The sequence below is a fragment of the Astatotilapia calliptera genome, chromosome 18, assembly GCF_964374335.1.
Source record: "Astatotilapia calliptera chromosome 18, fAstCal68.1, whole genome shotgun sequence".
NCBI classification, from domain to species: domain Eukaryota; kingdom Metazoa; phylum Chordata; class Actinopteri; order Cichliformes; family Cichlidae; genus Astatotilapia; species Astatotilapia calliptera.
Genome location: NC_137439.1, coordinates 34,855,276 through 34,878,557, shown reverse-complemented (window position 1 = coordinate 34,878,557; position 23,282 = coordinate 34,855,276). Strand labels below are relative to the sequence as shown.

The 23,282-nt window shown below is 41.6% G+C and overlaps 1 protein-coding gene and 1 pseudogene across 2 annotated transcripts; both read right to left on the bottom strand.

Moving 5' to 3' along the window:
* Window positions 1-468: 468 nt before the first annotated feature.
* Window positions 469-15,342, bottom strand: exoc3 (exocyst complex component 3). Of its 2 annotated transcripts, none has more exons than XM_026150355.2 (16): window positions 15,183-15,342; window positions 13,968-14,169; window positions 13,503-13,722; window positions 13,205-13,377; window positions 12,325-12,537; window positions 11,765-11,943; window positions 11,288-11,404; window positions 11,012-11,129; window positions 10,614-10,739; window positions 9,757-9,857; window positions 8,746-8,856; window positions 7,502-7,643; window positions 6,722-6,844; window positions 6,416-6,577; window positions 5,886-6,007; window positions 469-848 (listed from the first exon to the last, which is right to left on the bottom strand). In XM_026150355.2, the coding sequence occupies exons 2-16, from the start codon at window positions 14,109-14,111 to the stop codon at window positions 644-646; spliced, it is 2,256 nt and encodes a 751-aa protein (XP_026006140.1). In that variant the 5' UTR covers window positions 14,112-14,169; window positions 15,183-15,342; the 3' UTR covers window positions 469-643. The 2 variants fall into 2 exon arrangements, with proteins under 2 accessions (XP_026006140.1, XP_026006141.1); XM_026150356.2 differs by having other exon boundaries at window positions 13,968-14,166; window positions 15,183-15,324.
* Window positions 15,343-18,291: 2,949 nt separating this feature from the next.
* LOC113011461 (5S ribosomal RNA) lies at window positions 18,292-18,410 on the bottom strand (annotated as a pseudogene).
* Between the last annotated feature and the right edge of the window lie 4,872 nt (window positions 18,411-23,282).

Genomic DNA, 23,282 nt, shown 5'->3' with positions numbered 1-23,282 from the left:
TGTAGGTGTGCAGTTGTCTCTCAGCAACAGATTGGTGACCTGTCCATGGTGAACCCCACCTCTTGTCCCACAACATCTAGGATGGGGTCCGGCCGAAATATGACAGTGAATGAATTACACTAGGAGAGCATCAGCTGATTCTCTGGAACCTTTGTCTGGTTGGTTCTAGCTTCTGGTGATTACCAGAACTTTTTGATCCAGGTGTTTTTCATGTGAACTTTCTATGAAATATATTAAAAAACAAACACTTGAATACCTCTTGAGTTATTTTTCTCTTAAGGTATCCTGCTTTTGTTCCATTTCTTTTCATGCTCAGTCCATACAGGTAATGTGAAGTATCGGCTATTAAAAATGAAACGAAGTTAACTGAATGCTGTACACAAGTCAGGGGACAGCTAAGGTAAAGAAACATGACTGACAAGAAACAGAGTAACACAGGGAAGTTCAGTAAAAGGAGAGGACATAAAGTCTTGTGATGCAGTCCATTTATACAATACAAATTGTATTTGTTTAAGCAGGCATGTGATCAGGAAAGAAGGAACAAAATGAGTAAATACAGAAAACAGGCTGCAAGAACCAGTGAAAAATAAAGTATCCTTTGTTATGCTAGTGTGACCGAAGGAGCTGGACATGGAAATAGGCTTTATTTTAGCAGCTTTGAGGTTGCCATGGAGGTCATTGTAGTCATGGTCGTCATGGCAATGGTGGGCACAGCGACGTCTTTAAAAATGGACTGTGTGACACCAGAATGTGACACTTTATTCTCGCTGAGCGTTCCGATGATCATCTGCCGCATCTCCCTGCTGGCATCACCACGCACAGCAAGCAGCGCCTGGATGTGCTCCTCCCTACAGAGAGCCGGAGGGACAAACAACCTCAGCCACGTATAGGCAAACTCATTATAGACACATGCTGTATTCCGCGTGGTGTTGATGGCCTTGGTAGCACTGTCACGGCTCACTCGGTGATCAGGCACACTTCAACATTAGTTGAGGCACTCTCTTTTTAAACTAAGTCTGAAAAGCTTTTTTCTCATGGCACGGTCATGCTTAACAGAAAGAACACCAACACGATTCAGCGTGCACGCCCTCATCAAGATGTGTAAACAGATTGCATGAAAAACTCTCGTTTCTAACGCTGCGACGTCAGGACCAAGTTCCCACCTGGAGTCAGAGTGGAATATTAATCAGTTCATGTTTTAACTTTGTATGTCTTCCTTCCAAAGAGCACTTTAACCAGAAGCATTTCAAAGTGGACATGAAGCACTACATGTACAAAGGCGAACTTACACCATGGAGCTCTGCTCTCAAAGATGTGATTCTGTCTGTGAAGCTGGGTTTAAGAAACAAAGTTTATAACCTTTATAAAATTTTATAAAGGTTATAAACTTTTATAAATAAAAGTTTATAACCTGGTGATGTAACCTTGTGTACTGACAGAAGATGGCGCCAAACACTCAGAAATGTAAGCACTTCTTAAATCCAGCTACACAGACACTGTTACAGCTCTGTCAGGTTTGGAGAGCAGGGCTCAGTAAATGAGCTTTATACACTTAGTGCTTAATGTGCACTTAAAGCTCCAAATCAGTAAACACACAGCATTGGGAACAATAAAACTGATAACTAAAATGTATCAAATGAAAAAACTATACCTGCACACGAGAGGCAAACACTTGAATATTTAATCCACCAGAGGTGGGACCAAGTCATTGTTTTGCAAGTCTCAAGTAAGTCTCAAGTCTTTATCCTCAAGTCTCAAGTCAAGTCTCAAGTAATGTCAGGCAAGTCAGAGTCGAGTCTCAAGTCACTGGTGTAAAAGTCCGAGTCAAGTCACAAGTCTGAAACTTTGAATTTCAAGTCCTTTCGAGTCTTTAAAAAAAAAAAAGAAAAAATAATGTTGCAGTTATGCTAAATGTAAATATTAGACCATGTAATTTTAAAATCTGTGTTTTTCTCAACACATGACAAAATAGTGAACTTAGAAAATATACACAAATTGTAAAATTGCACCTCTTTAAAATGCAGCTCAATTAAACCTAGCTCCAAGAATAATTTTCACCGACAGTTCTGAGATAAGCTGCATGTTATTCTTGGATGCGGTTGTAGGACCAGCTTTAAAATCGCATGACAAAAATATCATACATATTAAAAAAAACTGCATCACCAACGTAGCCTGGACAACATTTGCTAGTTAGATGAAGTCAGCTATCTCATCGTAGCATATTTATATGCATATTTATAATCATACGGTTCTTGGAGTGAGTGCATACACTCATGAAGTTTAGTAACTTCCGGTCACTGCAACAAGCCCAGGTACAGTTTACCGACGGATGGGTACAGGACCTTGAAATGCACCGTGTAGAACGAAAGACCATCGTACGTATCATAAGTTTACCAGTCTCACAAATTGTCGTCATAAATACACATTCCTTAACCGTTTATTAATAGGACCTTTGAGCTCAACGGTAATTAATTAGTAGTGGAAATAATTTCTGGTAGCATCACAGAAATGTAGCAGTGACAATAATATTGTATGCTGTAATCGTACTGGGCAATTAGTGATACAAAAAACCTGTTTTATCCTGTGAATAAAAGTATATGTTTTTGTCAATGTACCATAATAACAGAAGCGAAACGCAATATTGTGTCAGGACAATTCACTATTTATGCACAATAAATAAAGGAGCATAGCGCGACAATTTCTGTTCAGCGCCAGACTTGCTTGTAACCTATATCACCAATTATGTTATGAAAATGACGCATTAACTACAACAGCAGACTGACCTTTGTGTAAATGCTTGGAGCAGACTAACCTGTGAGCTGGAGTGTTCTGGGACGTTATATTTGGTCTTAGAATGGCTGCAATCCAGGACACCCGTCGCCTCTTTGTTACTTCGGAAACATGGCTCGAACAATTTCTCTTCAACGACGTAATCCGATAACAACCGATCTCTTTACCCGTCGGCTTCCCGTGGCTGTCATGCGACCGGCTATTGCAGTTAATAATACAACAGCTTCTTGACATTTTTGTGTTTCTTTTTATCGCTGTATAACTGATTTTAATTGAAAGCCTAGTACCGCTTGCCACGAGTTCCCAGAATCCTTTGCGGTTCTACCCGTGAATGACGTCACATTTTCAATCTCTATATAATATGCATGTTAAATTTTATATTTGGGGTAAAATATCAAGTCTTTTCAAGTAAACCGGTTCAAGTCCAATTCAAGTCCCAAGTCATTGGTGTAAAAGTCCAAGTCAAGTCACAAGTCTTAGAACATTTTTTCAAGTCAAGTCTAAAGTCATAAAATTAATGACTCGAGTCTGACTCGAGTCCAAGTCATGTGACTCGAGTCCACACCTCTGTAATCCACTATAAGTTTGTTAGAAGCTGCTTGATTTCTTTGCCCTGGTTCCCAGCACCAGTTCTGGATCTCCATTGTGGTTCCCTATAACTGCCACGGAGTCTTTCTTTTAAGTCTGTTTCCTGCAGCCCGTGTTTGGGTCATCACTCGTGGTGGTCTAATGGCTGCACTGTCGCAGCAAAAGTGTCTTGAACCCTGGCTGGGGCCTTTCTATGTTCTCCCTGTGAGCGTGTGGTTTCCTCTGACTACATCCTCCCTCAGTCTAAAGGCATGCATGGATGTGAGGTAGATATATAGAATAAAGTGTTGGTTAAGCTTAAAAACGAATAAATACTATATGAATGTGAGTATGTTGCATTACTCCTACACTAAACACACACCTAACAATAAGTACTTTGATGACACGTTCAATACTTCCAGATAAATCCAGCGTTACATCTATATCAGTCTCTGAGAGCAGGAAGTACTCTCTGTGCAAACTGTCCCGTTTCATTTTACTAGCAGACTTCACAGCTTTTTTTTTTTTTAACTGTTAATTATTGTCAGCCACTCCTTGGCCACGAATGTCATGTGACACTGTGCAGCTACAGTAGAAATGTATTGTGGTGGGTAAAAACCTTATTTTAAGGAAAAGCAACCTAATGTCTTTTATTCAAACTCAGATCTGACTGGTGACACTATTTGTGTAGGTTTTTTCAGGGTAACTACTGCAATTAAAGCTTATGCTATTTCCTCAAATGACCATGAAAGCAGCAATGTGAGAGAAAAAAATGTTTAGTGTAAATGTGCCATATAAAAAACGATCCCATCATTTCAGTTCTTGTATACAGTGGGGCAAAAAAGTATTTAGTCAGCCACCAATTGTGCAAGTTCCCCCACCTAAAATGATGACAGAGGTCAGTAGTTTGCACCAGAGGTACACTTCAACTGTGAGAGACAGAATGTGAAAAAAAATCCATGAATCCACATGGTAGGATTTGTAAAGAATTTATTGGTAAATCAGGGTGGAAAATAAGTATTTGGTCAATAACAAAAATACAACTCAATACTTTGTAACATAACCTTTGTTGGCAATAACAGAGGTCAAACGTTTACTATAGGTCTTTACCAGGTTTGCACACACTGTAGCTGGTATTTTGGCCCATTCCTCCATGCAGATCTTCTCGAGAGCAGTGATGTTTTGGGGCTGTCGCCGAGCAACACGGACTTTCAACTCCCGCCACAGATTTTCTATGGGGTTGAGGTCTGGAGACTGGCTAGGCCACTCCAGGACTTTCAAATGCTTCTTACGGAGCCACTCCTTTGTTGCCCGGGCGGTGTGTTTTGGATCATTGTCATGTTGGAAGACCCAGCCTCGTTTCATCTTCAAAGTTCTCACTGATGGAAGGAGGTTTTGGCTCAAAATCTCACGATACATGGCCCCATTCATTCTGTCCTTAACACGGATCAGTCGTCCTGTCCCCTTGGCAGAAAAACAGCCCCATAGCATGATGTTTCCACCCCCATGCTTCACAGTAGGTATGGTGTTCTTGGGATGCAACTCAGTATTCTTCTTCCTCCAAACACGACGAGTTGAGTTTATACCAAAAAGTTCTACTTTGGTTTCATCTGACCACATGACATTCTCCCAATCCTCTGCTGTATCATCCATGTGCTCTCTGGCAAACTTCAGACGGGCCTGGACATGCACTGGCTTCAGCAGCGGAACACGTCTGGCACTGCGGGATTTGATTCCCTGCCGTTGTAGTGTGTTACTGATGGTGACCTTTGTTACTTTGGTCCCAGCTCTCTGCAGGTCATTCACCAGGTCCCCCCGTGTGGTTCTGGGATCTTTGCTCACCGTTCTCATGATCATTTTGACCCCACGGGATGAGATCTTGCGTGGAGCCCCAGATCGAGGGAGATTATCAGTGGTCTTGTATGTCTTCCATTTTCTGATGATTGCTCCCACAGTTGATTTTTTCACACCAAGCTGCTTGCCTATTGTAGATTCACTCTTCCCAGTCTGGTGCAGGTCTACAATACTTTTCCTGGTGTCCTTCGAAAGCTCTTTGGTCTTGGCCACTCGTTACCTGTATGAATGGCACCTGTTTGGAGTCTGACTGTTTGAGGCTGTGGACAGGTGTCTTTTATACAGATGATGAGTTCAAACAGGTGCCATTCATACAGGTAACGAGTGGGGGACAGAAAAGCTTCTTACAGAAGACGTTACAGGTCTGTGAGATTTTCCTTGTTTGAGGTGACCAAATACTTATTTTCCACCCTAATTTACGAATAAATTCTTTACAAATCCTACCATGTGGATTCATGGATTTTTTTTTTCACATTCTGTCTCTCACAGTTGAAGTGTACCTCTGGTGCAAATTACTGACCTCTGTCATCATTTTAAGTGGGGGAACTTGCACAATCGGTGGCTGACTAAATACTTTTTTGCCCCACTGTATGTCTAAAGTACCATGCTGAAAATATGGGAATGATGCTGGCAACAGCTGGAATGCTAGCCAGCGTTAGCATGTGTCTGTGTACCTGATATCAGGATATTTAGACACCAGCGTGGAGACCTCCAGGAACAGCAATGTGGGGTCAGTCAGCTTGAACACTTCTGCAATAGCAGTGATGGCACCACAAAGCCAGTCCGTGTCCTCACCCTACATGGTTAAAAAACAAAAGAGAACCAAGAATATTTTCATGTGCTGCTGTGTGAGGATCGTGTGTATCATCTGCTTGGCTGTTAAACTCTTCACAGTACATCAATTAGAGTTAGGGTAGAAAATCCACACGAAAACAAAACTTGAAAGAGTCAAGTCTGAGCTCATTTAGGTCAATATAAAAATGAATGAGGTATTATGTTAAATTAATATACATTTGAAATATATTTTAGGAAGTCAGACATTATTGTAGTTCATTGTTTTGATTAATCTGAAACATTGTAGTCACTCGAGATCCTGGATTTTTGATTTTCATGAGCTACAAGCCGTAATTATCAAAATGAGAGAAGAAGCACACACTGTCCACATATTTCCATACCAAAGAGCACTGCACACATGTGAACTTACCGCAGCCAATTTTCTAAAGAGGAACTTGAACTGATCAGCTTCCTTCATCATCCTTTCAGCTCCCTCCTTTCTCTCGTCAGGGTTTTTAAAAGTGATCCTCTTTTGCATCACTGCTTTAATGTACTCGACTACCACCCTGCGCAGGGCCTCACTCGTCATCTCCTGCACACAGCACATAGAGCAGGTTAGTCCTCAGAGTAGAGTTACACTACAGCTGTGGAAGCTACGCAAACAGCTCAGACCTACATGCTGAAAACATCGTTATTCAATTTCACTGGACTCTACGGCTGTTTGCAAAACTTCTACCTGATTGAAAGGTTTCTTAATCTTGTTGAAGTCATTGAAATAGTCCTCCACCGTCACACAGATGGTATCCACAGCATGAGAGCCTGTCAGCCACTTCCTGGTCAGCAGTTCGTTCAAGTGACTCTGGAAAATGCAATGAGAGAATAATTTGTAATCAGTATTTAAACATCAGAGGAAATTCTTATCATTCATTCGTAATGCTAAAATAAATCCTCAGTTTAAGAGGTTTCACAAGTTCCTGTGAAACAGCTGGAACTCAACTGCACCCTCGACTCACTTTCAGCTGATAAATCTGTAAAGTTTTTGTGTTGTTATTGTTACAATGTGTGAGCAAGGAGAGCAGGCTGCTCATTTACTCGCTCAAAGACCCTCGAAGCAACAACACCTAATATACAGCAGATTCATTTGTCTCTTATTGATCAACAGGAAATATATAATGGATTTAAATGTGATTATAAACACCTATATTCCTTTGAAGTGGACACCAAAATAGTAGCTAAATGCTTTGCTGCAAGACTAGAGAAAGTACTTCCTCTGAAAGCCGTGGACTGAACGTGACAGGCGTGTTTTCTGGACCACCCAAACAGTCAAACACTACTTTCAGGCTCCGTGCAATGAACACGACTGGCATCCTTTTATAATATATTTAATAAAAATCTGATTACAATATCAGACCAGAGTTTTGTTTTTTTTAATAGAAAATGAAACTAGAAATACAACAAACAAGATATAAACATGTAGTAACTATAGTATTATTAAAAATATACTTTGTTTTTTTACCTCAAGATCAAGGAAAACTTCATCTAACAGGAACTGACAACCCTCCTTTGCCACCTCATTGAGCGTCCTCTCTATGGCAGCATCACTGTCAGTGGGCTCTGATGACTGAGAGTACTTCCTCTTCAGACTGTTGATGGACTCCCTGAGTGACAGATGGGACTGTTTACAAATGAATCTTCATAACATGACTGAGCCATAAATCAGTTTCACTGACAGACAGCATCAGCGGTGAGCCGCTTTCACCAGCCTGTGTTTACAGAACACATCACACCCTAGTGGCTTATATTAATATTGGCATATTTTTGCATGTTTTCTCACCATAACTTCCAGAACACCACTTCTGAATTTGTGATGCGAAAAAAAACAGCATGCAAAGTTTTGAAAACGAATTAAAACATAATAAATAATACAAGGACATATAACCTTATAACTGTTTAAACAGTACAGTCATTGCTAAATGTAATAGCAGTAAAGCATGAATTTGGGTAAAACCTGTGCAACAATAAAAAACATGATGCAACATCTTCCAGCTGACTGCAGTTCATAAAGAGTGACGGAGGACGGCACACATTGCTGACAGTGGCTTATACTGAACATTTCACAGCATCAACCAATAAGCAGAGGCCTTTGTTATGAAAAAGGGACAATCCTGTGAAATTCTTATAATGACTGTCCCATTGCTTTTATTTTGAAAATCAACACATACCTGTGGTCAATAAAATAACTTCCTGTATAACACTAAGGGCTTATATTTTGAAAATCCAAAAGTGTCTGAAGCACATTTTCCTTCTATTAGGAAACTGAGGGCTTTTATTTTGAAAACTTGACACACTTTGTCCCTTCTGTTAGCCGCTGCTGTCTCTTGTGCACCAGGATGTGTGTAACAAACAGGAGCAGCTGATGAAAGTGATTTGCCTTCATTAAGATCTCAGCACATCACAGCTTTGCACAGCTTGAGCTCAGTGTCGCTGAGCTCTTACTGTATCAAGCACAGGTAAAAACAGAAATCTTCAACAATCTTTGCCAGCACACTGCCAGCCAGTGTGATTTGAACTTGTCTGAGATCATTCGTAGATGCACCTGTGGTGTCACAATCTTAGGTGTTCGTGCCAAGCGCCTGCCCGCCCAGCGAGCTGATGACAATACCCCATCAGTCTGTTATGGCTGATGGGGTGAATTAGAGTAATCCACCTCTTATTTGGATAATATGTTAACACTAGTTCATGAATGAAATTACAACTCACTTAAATGTCTGGCAGTTGTTAATGATGGCTATCATATACTGCACATAGCACTGAGGCAGCTGCCTGTCTCTCAGGTGCTCTTCTTTGTAGCTCACCGCCTCCTCCCTGTACCTGCAAACAAAACACACATAGTTACTGGTAAAGATGTTCCCGTAGTTTGTTCTCTTACTTGCTCTCTAAATGGATGCAATTACTATTGATTATTAGCTACTTTTAATTTGGAGAACCGGGGACTTTTATGAACCACGTTGAGGGTGTTCATTTTGGGCCCAATGTTGCAAGATGCACTTGTAGCACACTTCCCAATGAAGTGAGAACAGAAACAATTAGAACCGGATTCACATCACAACAGGTTTATTCATCACAGTGATCCGGATTCTCTCAAATGTTTAACAGCTTCTATTCAATGATTAATGACGAAGCCTCATCACGCTGGTTTTAACTGCTCCACAGTTTTTCAGAGAACTGTGTGAATTGTTTCAATCTGTCAGTCTCACAATAAGTCAACACTAGGAAATGCAGACTAATAATTCTCGCACACATTTTAAACAATGGTTATGTTGTGTGAAACTGTGATGTGAGGGTGCGCAAAAAGACAGCAGATGGAATAAGAGTGCTAAAGGGCCATTAGTATATAGTGCTGTGCAGCGTCAGTTCATTAAAGTTGCTGGTGAATGATTTTACCTGCAGCACCAGAATGGAAATAAAGGTATTTGTCAGTGTAACTACATGCAGTGAGTTGTCCCTTAGTGTACACCTCAGTGGAACTATTAAGTCCTCGTGAAAAAAGTGGTGCACACAAGGAAATAGCTGCAGGAAAATACAAGTTTGTTTGCACAGCGCTAGGGTTTGCATATGTCTGAGCATGAAAATCAAGGCCTGCAACTCACTACTCCAGGAGGAGCTTATCATAAAGCTGTGGTTTAAATGACACCTTCATAAAATTCAAAATCACTGACATTTTTCTTGAACTGTTACAAGAAAAGTTAAAAAAGCGTATGACAGAAATACCTGAGGAGGAAAGTGTTCATTTGTTTCAGGCAAAGCTTCAGAACCTTTTCTTTGAAATCTCCATCAATCTGTGCAGCAACTTGTAGGTTCTGCTCAAACATCTGAGGAGTCGAGACAGAATCAGAGGAGCACTTTCAAGAAGCAAGTACAACGTAGCAGACATCACACAGTACACTGAATGTCACAGCAAATCCTTCAAACTGCAGTCAGTGAGGGACAGCTTCAGTCTAACACTGTGCCTGAAAAGTCTCCATGACCTGATCAGTGTGACCCCGATACTTCCCCCACGCTTTAGATCTCATTTTTTCTTCATCAAGCGCAGTGAAAATAAACTGCTTTTAACAATGAGCAGTGTTGGAGAGTAACTAGTTAAACATAACCAAGTTTAATTACAGTCGTATAAAACTATCTCCTCCTTTCTGTGCTCTGCCTCTTCTCTGCCAACCAAAGTGCATTACTGCAGCAGTGACCCAGGCTGAGGCAGGTGAGCATGCCAGTGAATAAGCAGAGACAAATGTTTACAGGAATAAAAATGGTGCAATATCAAAAGACACCAACCTAACAGAACGTGTGGAACCTGTAAAGGATCCTCTGCTACTGTTGAAACATTTTTACAAATAATCAAGTGCAGTTAAACTAATTAAAATAGTTACTTGGCTTGTTACATTTTAAAGAGGTAGCTAGTAATGCTATTGAAAAAACAGGCGTGGTCTGTAATATGAGTGTTGACGCCAAGTTAAAAAAAACAGTGCGGACATCATCTGGCTGAGAACATTCACACGAGGCGTGTTATCAACACGGCTGAAAATCTTACAGCTCTGTACGGGCTCACTCCTCACGGGGGAGCTGCGTGTTACCTGAAAGACGATGGCCGGCAGTGTGGTCTGATAGTATCCGTCTTGATCAGCCTCAGGCTCTGTGTCCTTTTGCCAGTCTTTCTTATCCGTTTCCAGGGCCTTGCGCAGCCAGCCTGTTATATTAGACTAAAGACATGAACGTCAAACAGAAACAGGAATTGACTTGATTTCTGTTGTTTGTCATTTTTAATGAGATGCTGACATTACAAGTTACAGATATGAGGACATGAGGAGTTGGTTTCTTTTGCAGTTGGATGTTCAAGGAGCCGGCCTACTGTAGTGCAGCACTCACAGTTTTTAATTGCATGAGAACTTAAACTGCACAATATACTGTATAAATAATTACAGGCACAATAACTTGAATGAGACAATCCAGAGAGTTCCTGGTAGCAACTTACTGTAAAGGTCTTCACATATTTGCTGAGCAGGTCGTCCACCACCTCTCGCGGCAGCAAAGGCTCCAGCTGGTGGATGTCACACTCTGAACAGAGCTCTGGATGGCCCATCATCTCCACGCTGGGACAAACACACACACTCGTTGTATAACAGTACATCTGTCACACCTGCAGATTCCTCATGAGTTTTGCTCAGCAGTAGTAAGATGCCCCAGGGTTAGGTCAGTTTACATACATGCTTCCAAGCAAAGACTCACAAAGTGTGCTTTGTGTGTGTACCTCTTATATGTGTTGAGGACCCACGTCAGAAGAGACACAATCTCATTAGCCTCCAAGTCCTCAGAGGCCAGTTCTTTGACACGCATGGACACAGCATTATGGTAAAGACGGAAAAACCTGAAACACGCATACAGGGTGCACATGTGGGTGAGCACGTCTGTGAATACGACACACAAAAGCATATATGTAGAATATATCGTTGACTCGTGTTTATTTAAAAAGGACAATGCATACGAATGAACACGAGCACTTAAATATACCAGATTTAGCCAGACTCATTTTCACATGTAGTCCTGGCGGGGGGCTACTAAATGTACAAAGCCCTTTACCTCACTATGGAAACAGTTTGATAGATCTGCAGATCTTCAGTTTTTTAGTGATGTACAAATAAGCTGAGGATTGTTGGGACTGAAAGACATTTATAGACATTTAACATAACTGCGACTTCACACTCTTACAAGAAATGATATGTCTGACCTGTTGAATGTGTTGTAGTGTGGAGGGAAACACTGCACCATGAGATTTTTGACAACAATCAGATCATCCAGAACATATTTCCTGGTTATTTCTAGAAGACGAACCAGCCACATTTTATCAGCCTCTCTTGTGACTGCTTGTGTGCCCTCAATGCGGGTGCTGACTGTACCCTCCAACACCTGCAACAGAATCCACCAAAGGCTTCATAAATGCTCACTGGCTTTGTGGCTGCGTCAACCATGAGTGCAAACACAGGTTTAAATGAGTCAAAGGGGTCTCCATAAGTGGATGGAGATCACTGTAGACATACACCAGTCCTACAGCTGACAGAATACTAACCACATGGTCAGAAATACAAAGACTGAAATATTTTATGAAGAAAATGAAAATAAAAGCAAAGGCAAATTAAATGTAAACAAGTTTTGGATAAGTACTCACAAACACAATGACTGATACGATTTAAGAAGAGTTGGCAGGTACTTAAAAAGATGTGGAGAGTTTTCAGACCCTTTGAAATTGTTTTTTCTCTCAGTATTTACAAAGTATTATCCTGTTCTGACCTCAAACATCTTGTCCTTCCACTTTTTGGGCCGCCCAGGCGGGATGAACCCAGTCTGCTTTTTTCGGTCAACCATACGCCGATCAATCTTCTCCTCCCGCTCAATGATACGAACTACTGACACCAGCATGGTGGGGTCACGACGAACTGTTACCATGGACCGCTGCAGTACCATCCATAATTGTTTAGCCAGCTCGTCTGACAGTCCCTGAACCTGGAAGAGAACAGATAGAGCGAAAGCTTTTTGAGCGGCTTCTCTACAACTACCTGTGTTGAACCAGGCCATATTTTTAATCACAGGATTTTTTTGTCTGGTTAAATAAAGGTTAAAAAAAAAAAGAATGAACAAGTTTAAGGCATTGGTGTCCCTTCATGAAGCCAGTCAAACGATTTTTTACTCATAAACTGTATTTTTTTAAACACTTTTACTATCGGAGATTTTTATTCACTTTTTTCAGACGTAGCTCTTTTATGCCTTTTCAATGCTTTCAACATTCAGAGTTTTCAAATGACAAAAGCACCTGCACTGTGTGTGAATGACACTGACTTGTCCAATCAAATTCTTAAACAAGGCAGGTACTGCCAGTTGACCGGGATGCACGAACTTGTACCCAAGAGGACAATTCCAAGTGACAACTGGAACTCGGCTTTGCATCTATTCCACATGCATATTATTTGCATGAACTTTAAGCACACTGTAATGGAGTTTGACCACCAAATGTATTCTAGCAGGCACGTGCGCGCAACCACACAGGTAGTCTGAGCAAACTTATTTGTAACGTTTGTTGTATTTTGTGATGGATTTTGTTCCAAGCTATATTTTTAGGGGCAAGGCTGCCACTGGTCCAACTCTCTGCATCGACTTTGCTATGTTCGCTTACATCTTCAAAGTAGATGGAAATGAGATGCATGTCACTGGTGTTCCTGCTGTCCATACGGTACTGCTCATACATGAGGTCATCACGTGAACACTCCAGCTCCATCAGCTTCCTGTGGGCCTGCAGCAGCTCTGCCTGCTCTATCAGCTGCTGTGTCTCTCCCACTATCTCTGGCACTAGACACAAAGCAAAGGAAAAAGACACCCATGCCAGTAAAAACCAAGAGCAGATAAGGTTTCTATAGTAACAGAATATTGTTGGCATCTTTTAGATTGAAGTTTTTAGGTTCAGCTAAACTTACCAGAGAAGATATTTTTTAGGTTTTCCACAGCAGCAGCCAGCTGGCTGTGCTGAACTACAGCATCCTTGACATCTTTTAGGTTTTCAATGGTGTTAATGCTCTGCCTCCAGTCTTTACTGACATCAGCCAATGAACTCTGGATATCTTTGACATCTAGCAGAGCACTGTGCAGCTGGGTCAGTCCAGTCCGAACACCATCCAACTGGGACTGAATGGCTGCCTGAAGAACATCAAGGACCACCAGGAAACATTCATGTTCAGCATCATTGTTGAATTACTGGGACTTAATAACCTTGTGCTATATACAAATGCTTTGCTTTCTTGTTTAACGTGTATCCATCTACTGTGTAGATTACTAATGAATACATTCTCTATAAAAAAGCATACCTTTATCTTAGCTGTTATTGAATTAAATAGTAGACATTGCTAAGATAACAACAACAGTACACACAGAGGAAACATCACCTTGAGCCGCGCTTCCACTGACGCCTTTTTACGGGCTTCTCTTCTTCTGTATTGCTCCACTTTATCCAGCTGATCTGACCTCTGCAGCATCCCTGCCACACGCTGCACTGCAGTGGCAACTGCCTCCCTGCTTGTTTCCTCCATAGTCCTGCTCAGCAAATAAGGTGTCAGGTGTGTCCAAAGGTTTCCACACGAGGACCTGCTTAAAGAGAGAAATATCGAAAGGGCTGATCTTTATGTAGCAATGCTTTGCTTTACAAACTTTAACACTCATGACTGGTTTAGATACCTTGATTATTGTGGACATTAAACACTACGTGTATAAAGGCTAATTTACACCATAAAGCATCTAAAACCTGGCAGGAATTTTCACACTGTCTGGATTTAAGAAGTAAGTTTTTTGAACATGTTTAGCACCATCGTGTGCCAGTAATTCAACCTAATTCAATCTGATCTACAGATGCTCTTATCACTGTAATAACATTTTGAACGCTGTAGGCCATAACAAGATCATCTGTATCCTTCTCTAACTCTGTTTCTGTTTCTGTGATGAGCTCTGAAACTTGACTGAAACGCTTCAAATAAGCGATTCCTCTGCAGATGATCAGTTGGCTGTTTAGCAACTACTTTTTCAAGAATTTGCGATAAAAGGAAGGTAGTTAGCCACTGGTTTTGGGGACTGTATGCTGCGGGTCTAAGATGGTATTCCACTTGTGAAGACACATACAGATTTCAAGGTCCTGTTTATAAAACCAACAATGCTGTGCAATTATTGAAGGTAAAGTCTAATCCTGACACATCACATGCACGTGAATGTCACGTCCATTATTTTCTTCCGGTTATCCCATCCGGACGAAGGGGCGCTGGAGCTGTCACAGAGCAAGAAGCGGACTAAACTCTGCTCTGTCGCAGGGATAGAAAGCCATTTCCAAATGACAGTACTTCATTGGCAGACACTGTTAAATGGCTTCTGTGGTCCTAATGCCGCCGCCTAACGTTAATGCAACACAACAAAAGCTAGTGTTGCTTTTGCACTGACAGCTATAACACCGCATCAGAACACAGTCGTGACTGGATCAAGTACACAATTCAACTAACGGTGAAATGAAAACAGATGATCCAACGTAGTAAATGGATGCTAAGCTAACAACAGGCGAAAACGTCCCAGTGTCAGCGACAATACAACAAGCTAGTTCTTCAGAACCGGACACTTACCTCACTTAAGGCAAAACCAGAGGGGAGACAAAAACCATATCTACCAGTATTAAATATATTATTATTTCAACTAACACAGCCTTTGTTGTCGTTGTTCAACTTCCTGCTCCCAGCAGCGCAGGAGACGCCTGCTGCTCCTTCTTCTTGGCTGTTGACAAACAACGAATTGGTGAAATACCGCCACCAACTGGTATGGAGTGTGGATCCACATGTCACACAAATGCGTTTGTCCAAGATAATTAAATATGGCCTGATAACTTTTGCTTCCTGATTTATTTCTAAGTCAATCAATGAAATCTAGTTTAAGATTAAATCCATTTAGGCTTTCAATCAGTTTTCTTGCTTCTTCCTCATACAGTGTAATATAACATTCTCTATTGTCTCATCAATACTCACATTTTTCATTGCAATGTTTCCCTAAAACGAATAGTTTAGCCCAGTGTGCCGAAATCTTTTTTCTCCTCCTTCCTGTCCTTTCTTTCTCCCGTTGTTTTTGTCATCTCTCCTTCATTTTGTGTTTGTGTTATATTTTATTTTTATTGTACTAAAGCTGAACAAAAACAGTTTTTGGTTGCACATTTTTTTAATGTGTAATCCAATCCAAATAGAGCACGATTTAAAAACACAACTTCGGCGTGCTGTGCAAAGCACCCCCAAAGATTTATTACTTTTTTGACAATATTTGCTGTTTGTGTGACACACTACAAAAAATATGAAAAGCATACAGTACTGTACTTGGTTGAGATGTAATATTTTAACAACAAAAGTATAGATATGCCCTCTCCCAAAATGGTTTGTTCCAGCTCGCCTCTCCCCTGCTCTGGCTCTGGTGCCCTTTGTGCCAGAGCGATGGTGGCTGAGACGCAGCAGAGCGGAGGTGTGAGTGCCTGGCTTAAGACAGGACATATCAGCTGCATGTTACTCTTTATATAGTTAGGTAGGAGTCAGAGCATGTTTCTTTTTAGCTGAAAAACATTACACCAGGTGACCTGCATTGTTGAAAACGTGTTTTCCGATTATGTTTGCTACCCTACAATCTGTCCTACTCTGTAGTAAAATCAGCGCCATTTGACCGTCCTGTTGCTCCCATTGAAATGTATACAGCCTATTTAAAAGCTAAAACTTACAATTGTTCGTAGCCTGCTGTTGTTACCACTGTCCTGTTTGAAATGGATACTTACTAGCTAACTGACTGGATGCCCATTACTCCTGTTGTGTGTGTGTTTGTGTACAGAGAGACAGCCAGGTTCATAATGGATATAAGGAAGTTTTTTTTTTTTAAAAGGAGCCCCATTCAGGTAAAAGTGTAAAATCAAATGATCTGTAAATCAAGAATAATGTTGGATCAGTGTTTCAATATTTATATCCTTTATTAGATGTTCGTGTGGTTTAGTTATTTGCCTTTTGGTTGAAAGTACACTGAGAGAGGACTTTTTGTTAGTGATCTTAATAGTATTTTTTTCATATTAATGTAATTTTTCATCTAATTGAATAAATTCTATTTGTGTATGATTGTCAGTCCAAAGAGGGAGAGAGGAAAGAGGAGAACGTAAGGAGAAAGTACAAGGTGAGGAAGAAACAGGTAAGAAAACAGACAGGGAGCAGTGGCAGGCACAACAGAAACTGTTAAACTGACAAAAAGAAAAAAACTGATTTTATTCATACAATCTGGAAGTTGTGTTCTCTCTATATTAAAGCTGCTATACAGAATCTGCAAAACAAACTGGGTTGAAACATTTTGACCCTCTTTAACAACATTCCAACATAACATTATAATGGATTGGGGAGATTAAAATTAATGATATATTTTTATGTGGTTCAGCCACAACTCTACTAAAACCTCAGCCAGTAATAGGTCGGCCAACTTTTGGACCATCCAGTTGTCTGTATGACTGCTGCAGTACATACATCACATTTGCTCACTATCAGAAAGTGCCAAACAGCCCTGGTGGAGTGAGGAGCTGTAAAGAGAAGCAGAGTGCTCTGTTTATATTCTACAAATGTTTTAAGCTTGCCCTCATTAATGGGCAGCTGCTTTGGGTCTTTCAACGCCCTCCTTCTCTGGATCAAAAGCAGTTCAATGACATGAAAAGCTAACAGCACCTGGTATCCCCAGGCAGTCTCCCATCCATTTACTAACCAAGTCCAACCCTGCTTAGCTTCCGAGATCAGACGAGATCGGGCGTGCACAGCGTGGCAACCTGCAGACCTGAGCACAAAGTGTCAATTTATGGAATCAAGTGGTGAGTTGGGCAGTACTTGAAGTTGCGAACACAACCCTCCAATTTAACTACAGTCTTAACGGTAACTGCATGCTTGCCTAATACCCTAACTCAAGGACTCAATTTAGCATTTAACCAGCAGCACAGGACCTGGTGTGGGGTAGTTGGCCTCACCCAGCAGCGCAAGCCCGCGTGTGATGTAGATGGCCTCATCCAGCAGCACAGGCCCTGGTGTGGGGTAGGTGGCCAAAGCCAGAAGTAAAGGACCTGATGTGGTGTAGATGGCCTCAGCCAGAGCCACAGGCCCTGATGTGGTGTAGATGGCCTCAGCCAGAGCCACAGGCCCTGATGTGGTGTAGATGGCCTCATCCAGCAGCACAGGCCCTGGTGTGGTGTAGGTAGCCAAAGCCAGAAGTAAAGGACCTGATGTGGTGTAGGTGGCCTCAGCCAGAAGCACAGGCCCTGGTGTGGTGGAGGTGACCTCAGCCAGAAGCGCAAGCCCTGGTGTGTTGCTTTCAGCCTCAGCCAGCAGCACATGACCTGGTGTTCTGTAGGTGGCAAAAGCCAGGAGCACAGACCTGGTGTGTTGTAGATGGTCTCAGCTTGCAGCACAGGACCTGGTGAGGTGGAGGTGGCTTCATCCTACAACTCAGGCCCAGGTGAATTGTAGTTGGCCTCAGCCAGATGCACACGCCCTGGTGTAATTTAGATGACCTATGTTAGCAGCACAGGCCCCAGTGAGGTGCGGATGGCCTCACCCGGCAGCACAAGACATTGCTGAAAACAGCCAAAAAGAATGTCGATTATGTGCCCTCATTAATGGGCAGCTGCTTTGAGTCTTTCAACACCCTCCTTCTCTGGATCAAAAGCAGTTCAATGACATAAAAAGCTTACATCAACTGGTTTTCCCAGGCAGTCTCCCATCCAAGTACTAACCAACCCCAACCCTGCTTAGCTTCCAAGATTAAACGAGATCAGGCGAGCTCAGGGTGGTATGCCCCTAAGGTGCAGGCCCTACCACAAAGAGTCAATTTATGGAATCAAGTGGTGAGTTGGGCAGTAGTTGAAGTTACAAACACATCCCTCCAATTAAATTACAGTGTTAATGGTAACTGCATGCTTGCCTAATACCCTAACCCAAGGACTCAATTTAGCATTTAACCAGCAGCACAGGCCCTGGTGTGGTGTAGATGGCCTCCACCAGCAGCTCAAGCCCGCGTGTGATGTAGATGGCCTCATTCAGAAGCACAGGCCCTAGTGTGGTGTAGTTGGCCTCATCCAGCAGCGCAAGCCCTGGTGTGGTGTGTATATGACCTCAGCCAGAGCCACAGGCCCTGGTGTGGTGTAGATGGCCTCAGCCGCCAGCACAGGTCCTGGTGTGTATCAGTCAGCCTCAGCCAGAAGCACAGGCCGTGGTGTGTGGTAGATGGCCTCAGCTAGCAGCACAGGACCTGGTGAGGTGGAGGTGGCTTCTTCTTGCAACTCAGGCCCTGGTGTGGTGTGGTTGGCCTCAGCCGGAAGCACAGGTCCTCAGCTAGAGACACACGCCTTCGTGTAATTTAGATGACCTATGTTAGGCTGTGAAATTGGACAGCCTTCTAGCCTTCGTTCAAGTCTGCCCTTACTTCCGTGTTTTTCCGCTCGCTAACGCCACAGTGCAAAAACTGAAAAATGGACCAAGAAATGTTGCTCCGTGTGTTGTGTACTCTTTTAATTTTGAGGAGCTACAAAACCTGTATCAACGTCGCCAGCATGTTTGGTACCTTAGGCTCATCAGAGACAATCATATCTAGGTAAAATAATTCCCTTTAACCTACATAAATTTAGGAATTACTTAGCTAGTTTCATGGATAATTTCAGTGACTGAATGATTGCCGGTCATTTGTACACATTTACTGTATTATATAAAATATATAAACTAAATGTCTTTGAAACTCATAGAATCTAATCTTTTGGTTTCTTCTTTTACACAGCACTTTATCAAACTGTTGTCTGCTACAGAGTTGCAAGTATTATACTAGTAGTAATATCGCATCCACCATCTCCTGCTTGCATATTTCTGAAAACATCTTAGTGGTGTGACAGCCATCGATTGAGCCAGCCCTGCAAACCCTGTGGATGGACGATGCAGTGGACAGTGGGAGGAAGCATCCAAAAGCTCTCTTTAGACCACTCCGTGTGATTCTCCACTCGCTGACCAGAAAAGACAAACTGCCCTGGAGTGTCCTCAGGGAGAGAGGAAATTAGGACAGGAAGCCTAATGGAAGGCCTCTGTCCTATCACCTCATCCATGAGAGCAAACCAGGGCCAAGTAGCAGCAGTGGGCTTCCCACTGACTCCCTCTACTGACTCTGGATAAATGCAATCCTAAAGGCAGAGGAAATCAGAAATCTCAGTAGACAAATAAAAACAACACAACAACTCTTAGTTATTGTATATTTATTCAGTTGTGTTCTTAAGAATTATCGTTTTAATAACACATACATACTTTGTATTTTTTCTTTAAGTTATCCTAGTTCTTTCTTGCCTGCAAGGGGGTGACTTTCTTCTCCAGAATTGTCCTGGTCACACACAAAAATAAGAGAAGAGAGAAAACCATGGCAACTATGTTAATCCCTAAATCCAGAAGTTTTCACAGCTGAACACAAGAGAAATACCGTCTGGAGATAACAGTTTCTGTACATTATGAGGGCTAATAAAACCGTACTCATATGAATATGTGTAAATTGATTTATTCCTGTACCACAGTGGCCAAATTCTTCACCCCAGGAAAGAGGTGATTGTTTTCTCCTCATGTTGAGAACATATCACAAAAAGGTTAATTTGCAAAAGTCAAAATTGGCTGTATGTAAGCGCCAATACAATATAGTTAGGGTTATAATTAGGGTTAGGTTTAGGGCTGGAATGCACGGCTGGAACGTGTGTTACCACCGGGGGCGTCAAGCTATTGGATTCCATCCACAACCCAGTGTGGCTCTCGGGTTATCTTTCGCATTGCTGAGGGACGCCTCGGCATGTAACAAATCATCAGTATGTTACGTGATTGGAATGAGAATGGTCTTTGACATACTGTTTTAACACAATATAGTATTAAAATCAGAAAATCACAGTAGGAAATAGTTTGATTCGCTAAATACGTTTAGCGAATCATATCATATAGGATCATAACATGAAATGGAAATATAAATTGTACATTTTTAAAACTACATGGCGGCTTTTGGCTAGCAACTGTGTCGTCATTGTTTTCAGACAATATACAAAATAAAGGACTACACTACACACTAAGTATGTCTGTGAAGGTTCTCAGTCATCCAGGTCATCGTAGTCAAAGGAGCTTGCAAAGAAAAGCGTCTGGACTTCTTTAAGTTATTGAAGACGTTTCACCTCTCATCCAAGAAGCTTCTTCAGTTCTAAGGTCAAATGGTGGAGAGTCCCAGATATAAACCTAGTGGGAGTGTCCCCCCACAGAGGGACAAAAGGACCCCCTGATGATCCTTTCCTTGATTCCCTTTCATGCTCCCGCACCAGTTGAAGGGTGTTCTTAGACCTTAGAACTGAAGAAGCTTCTCGGATGAGAGGTGAAACGTCTTCAAGTAACTTCAAGAAGTCCAGACGCTTTTCTTTGCAAGCTCCTTTGACTACACACTAAGTACACAATCCAAACACACACACACACACACACACACACACACACACACACACACACACACACACACACACACACACACATGTCAGCTGCCTTGATTGATTGAGGGAAGATGAGAAGATGAGATTGAACCTCAGACATTCCTACGTTCTATAATTCTCTGTAGCATTGTTGGTCAGTTATTTTGTCACTGTCACACCTAGTTACGTTAGTTTGTCAGAGTTGAGAACTGTGTGCATGACTGCACATATGACTGATATGCTAAGGGATTACCTAAATAGATGATGTAAGATCATAGAGAACATATTCGGGTGAATGATTCATTCTTAGGGAATGTGACCTATTTCCTTGTATTAGTAATGTGGCTCAGTTCAATCTGTTAGATAGTCTCTGACAAGTCTGATTTTTTCATACTCCTCTGCTCTACCACGTCACTGTGCCATTTCTAATTCACCTTAAATTGACATCCGAATTCTGCTTTAACTCCCTCTGACCCTCTGTCCCATTCCTTTTTGTGTCCTGAGGATACTGATTTCACTTTTTTATTGGTCACAGCAATGTTTTCATGAGCCTGTGCCTGTCTATGTCATCTGCGTTATGTGCCTCAATGGAGTTTGTGTCACCAAAAATAAGTTGAAATAATGATTCAAACACACACACACACACACACACACACACACACACACACACACACACACACACACACACACACACACACACACACACACACACACACACACACACACTATTACCTATTACAGCCATTTCTGTATGTTCCCCTTAAAGACTCATGACAGCATGAACACAGCGTCTGTGCAGTGTGATGATAATTGAGTTTGGTAAAAGATGGTACCAGGACTCCCCCAGCTTTGTCCTTTGATGAAATAAGAGTGGAAAATCTCTTTAAATTGACTAAGACTAATACAAGTCTAGGGTCTGATAATATATGTGGCAGGTGCTCAAAATGTGCACTGAGAAATTATGCAGAAATTTTTCTTATATCTTTCTCTCATAACTTCAGAACAGCAAGAGACACAGGGACTCTTCTATACCTACTGCTATTGATCAATAACATTAAACCGTATGTCACGGTCCTAGGTCTTTTTGACCCAGCATCTTCTGTTATGGTTATATTATGGTTTTGGTTCTGATTCTTAGTTGTGCTTTCTAATTATTGTTATTATCATCATCATTATTATTATCATGTTAGTGTAGGTTTAGTTTAGTGTCTAGTCATCCCTGCCCACGTGTGCCCTCTGTACTCTGTCAGTATGGTGTCTCTGAGTTCAGTCAGTGTATTTCCTGTTTTACTTTGAAGGTCCTTGTCTGACGTCAGTGTATCCCTGTCTCATCACGTTAATTAGGTTCAGCCGTGACTCCCTCCTGTGTGCTGTTTTCTTGTTTCCCTCTGTGTATATTTATTGTGTGTTCTCCTGTGTTCATTGTCGGGCCGTCTGTGTTCCTCCGCTCATCATGTTTTTTTCCCTGAATTTTATGATTTCAGGTTTGTTTACCAGTTATTTCTCTGTTCTGTCCGTGCCACCCTCACTTTTCTTTGTTATCACCCACTGTAAATAAAGCTCACTTGCATCCATGCCAGTGCCTTCATTTTGGGTCTATGTTTTTTGTGTGATTTTAGATCAATTGTGGTAATACGGTATATCAATGAAAAAATACCTGTAAAGTAAGACATGTAAGAATGATACCAAACACAGGCAGGCAAACAGTTTTTTAAGGTGATATATGAAGGTAAAATCAAAAATAGTCAGAAATGGCCAATTTTATGTTGTTATTTTTGTGCCTCTATTCTGAGTGTCCTCAGTCATACAGGTCATCATAGTCTAAGGAGCTTCACATTTTGGACAAAGAAGACAGATGGTTTGAAAGAGGAGTGAAAGAAGCATCTATGTCCACTGTGCTTAACATATTTGTGCTTAACATTCACACTTCAGTGGATGCATTAAAGACTGAATTGGGGTTATTGAGGATATTTGGCATCCATTCTGGAGCAGCCAGGGGTCAAACTACCAACATTCGGATTAGTACATGACCTGTTCTACCTGAGCTACAGCCACTCCATTGACCCCTACATCACAACACAATACAAAGTGTTTGGTTTAATTAAACGTTAGTGTTATAACCTCAGGATAAAAATGCTCGGAAACTCAAGTGCCAGTTTTAGGACGTTTACTGACCACTTTTTGAAACAACCACAGCTAGTCGCACACATAC

Excerpts from the sequence above, each read along its gene's own strand:
- exoc3 (XM_026150355.2), bottom strand. The coding sequence starts at position 14,111 with ATGGAGGAAACAAGCAGGGAGGCAGTTGCCACTGCAGTGCAGCGTGTG. Across the intron at positions 11,130-11,287 it reads GTCCTCAACACATATAAGAG|CGTGGAGATGATGGGCCATC; the intron begins GTACACACACAA and ends TGTTTGTCCCAG. Across the intron at positions 6,008-6,415 it reads TCTTTAGAAAATTGGCTGCG|GGTGAGGACACGGACTGGCT; the intron begins GTAAGTTCACAT and ends TTAACCATGTAG.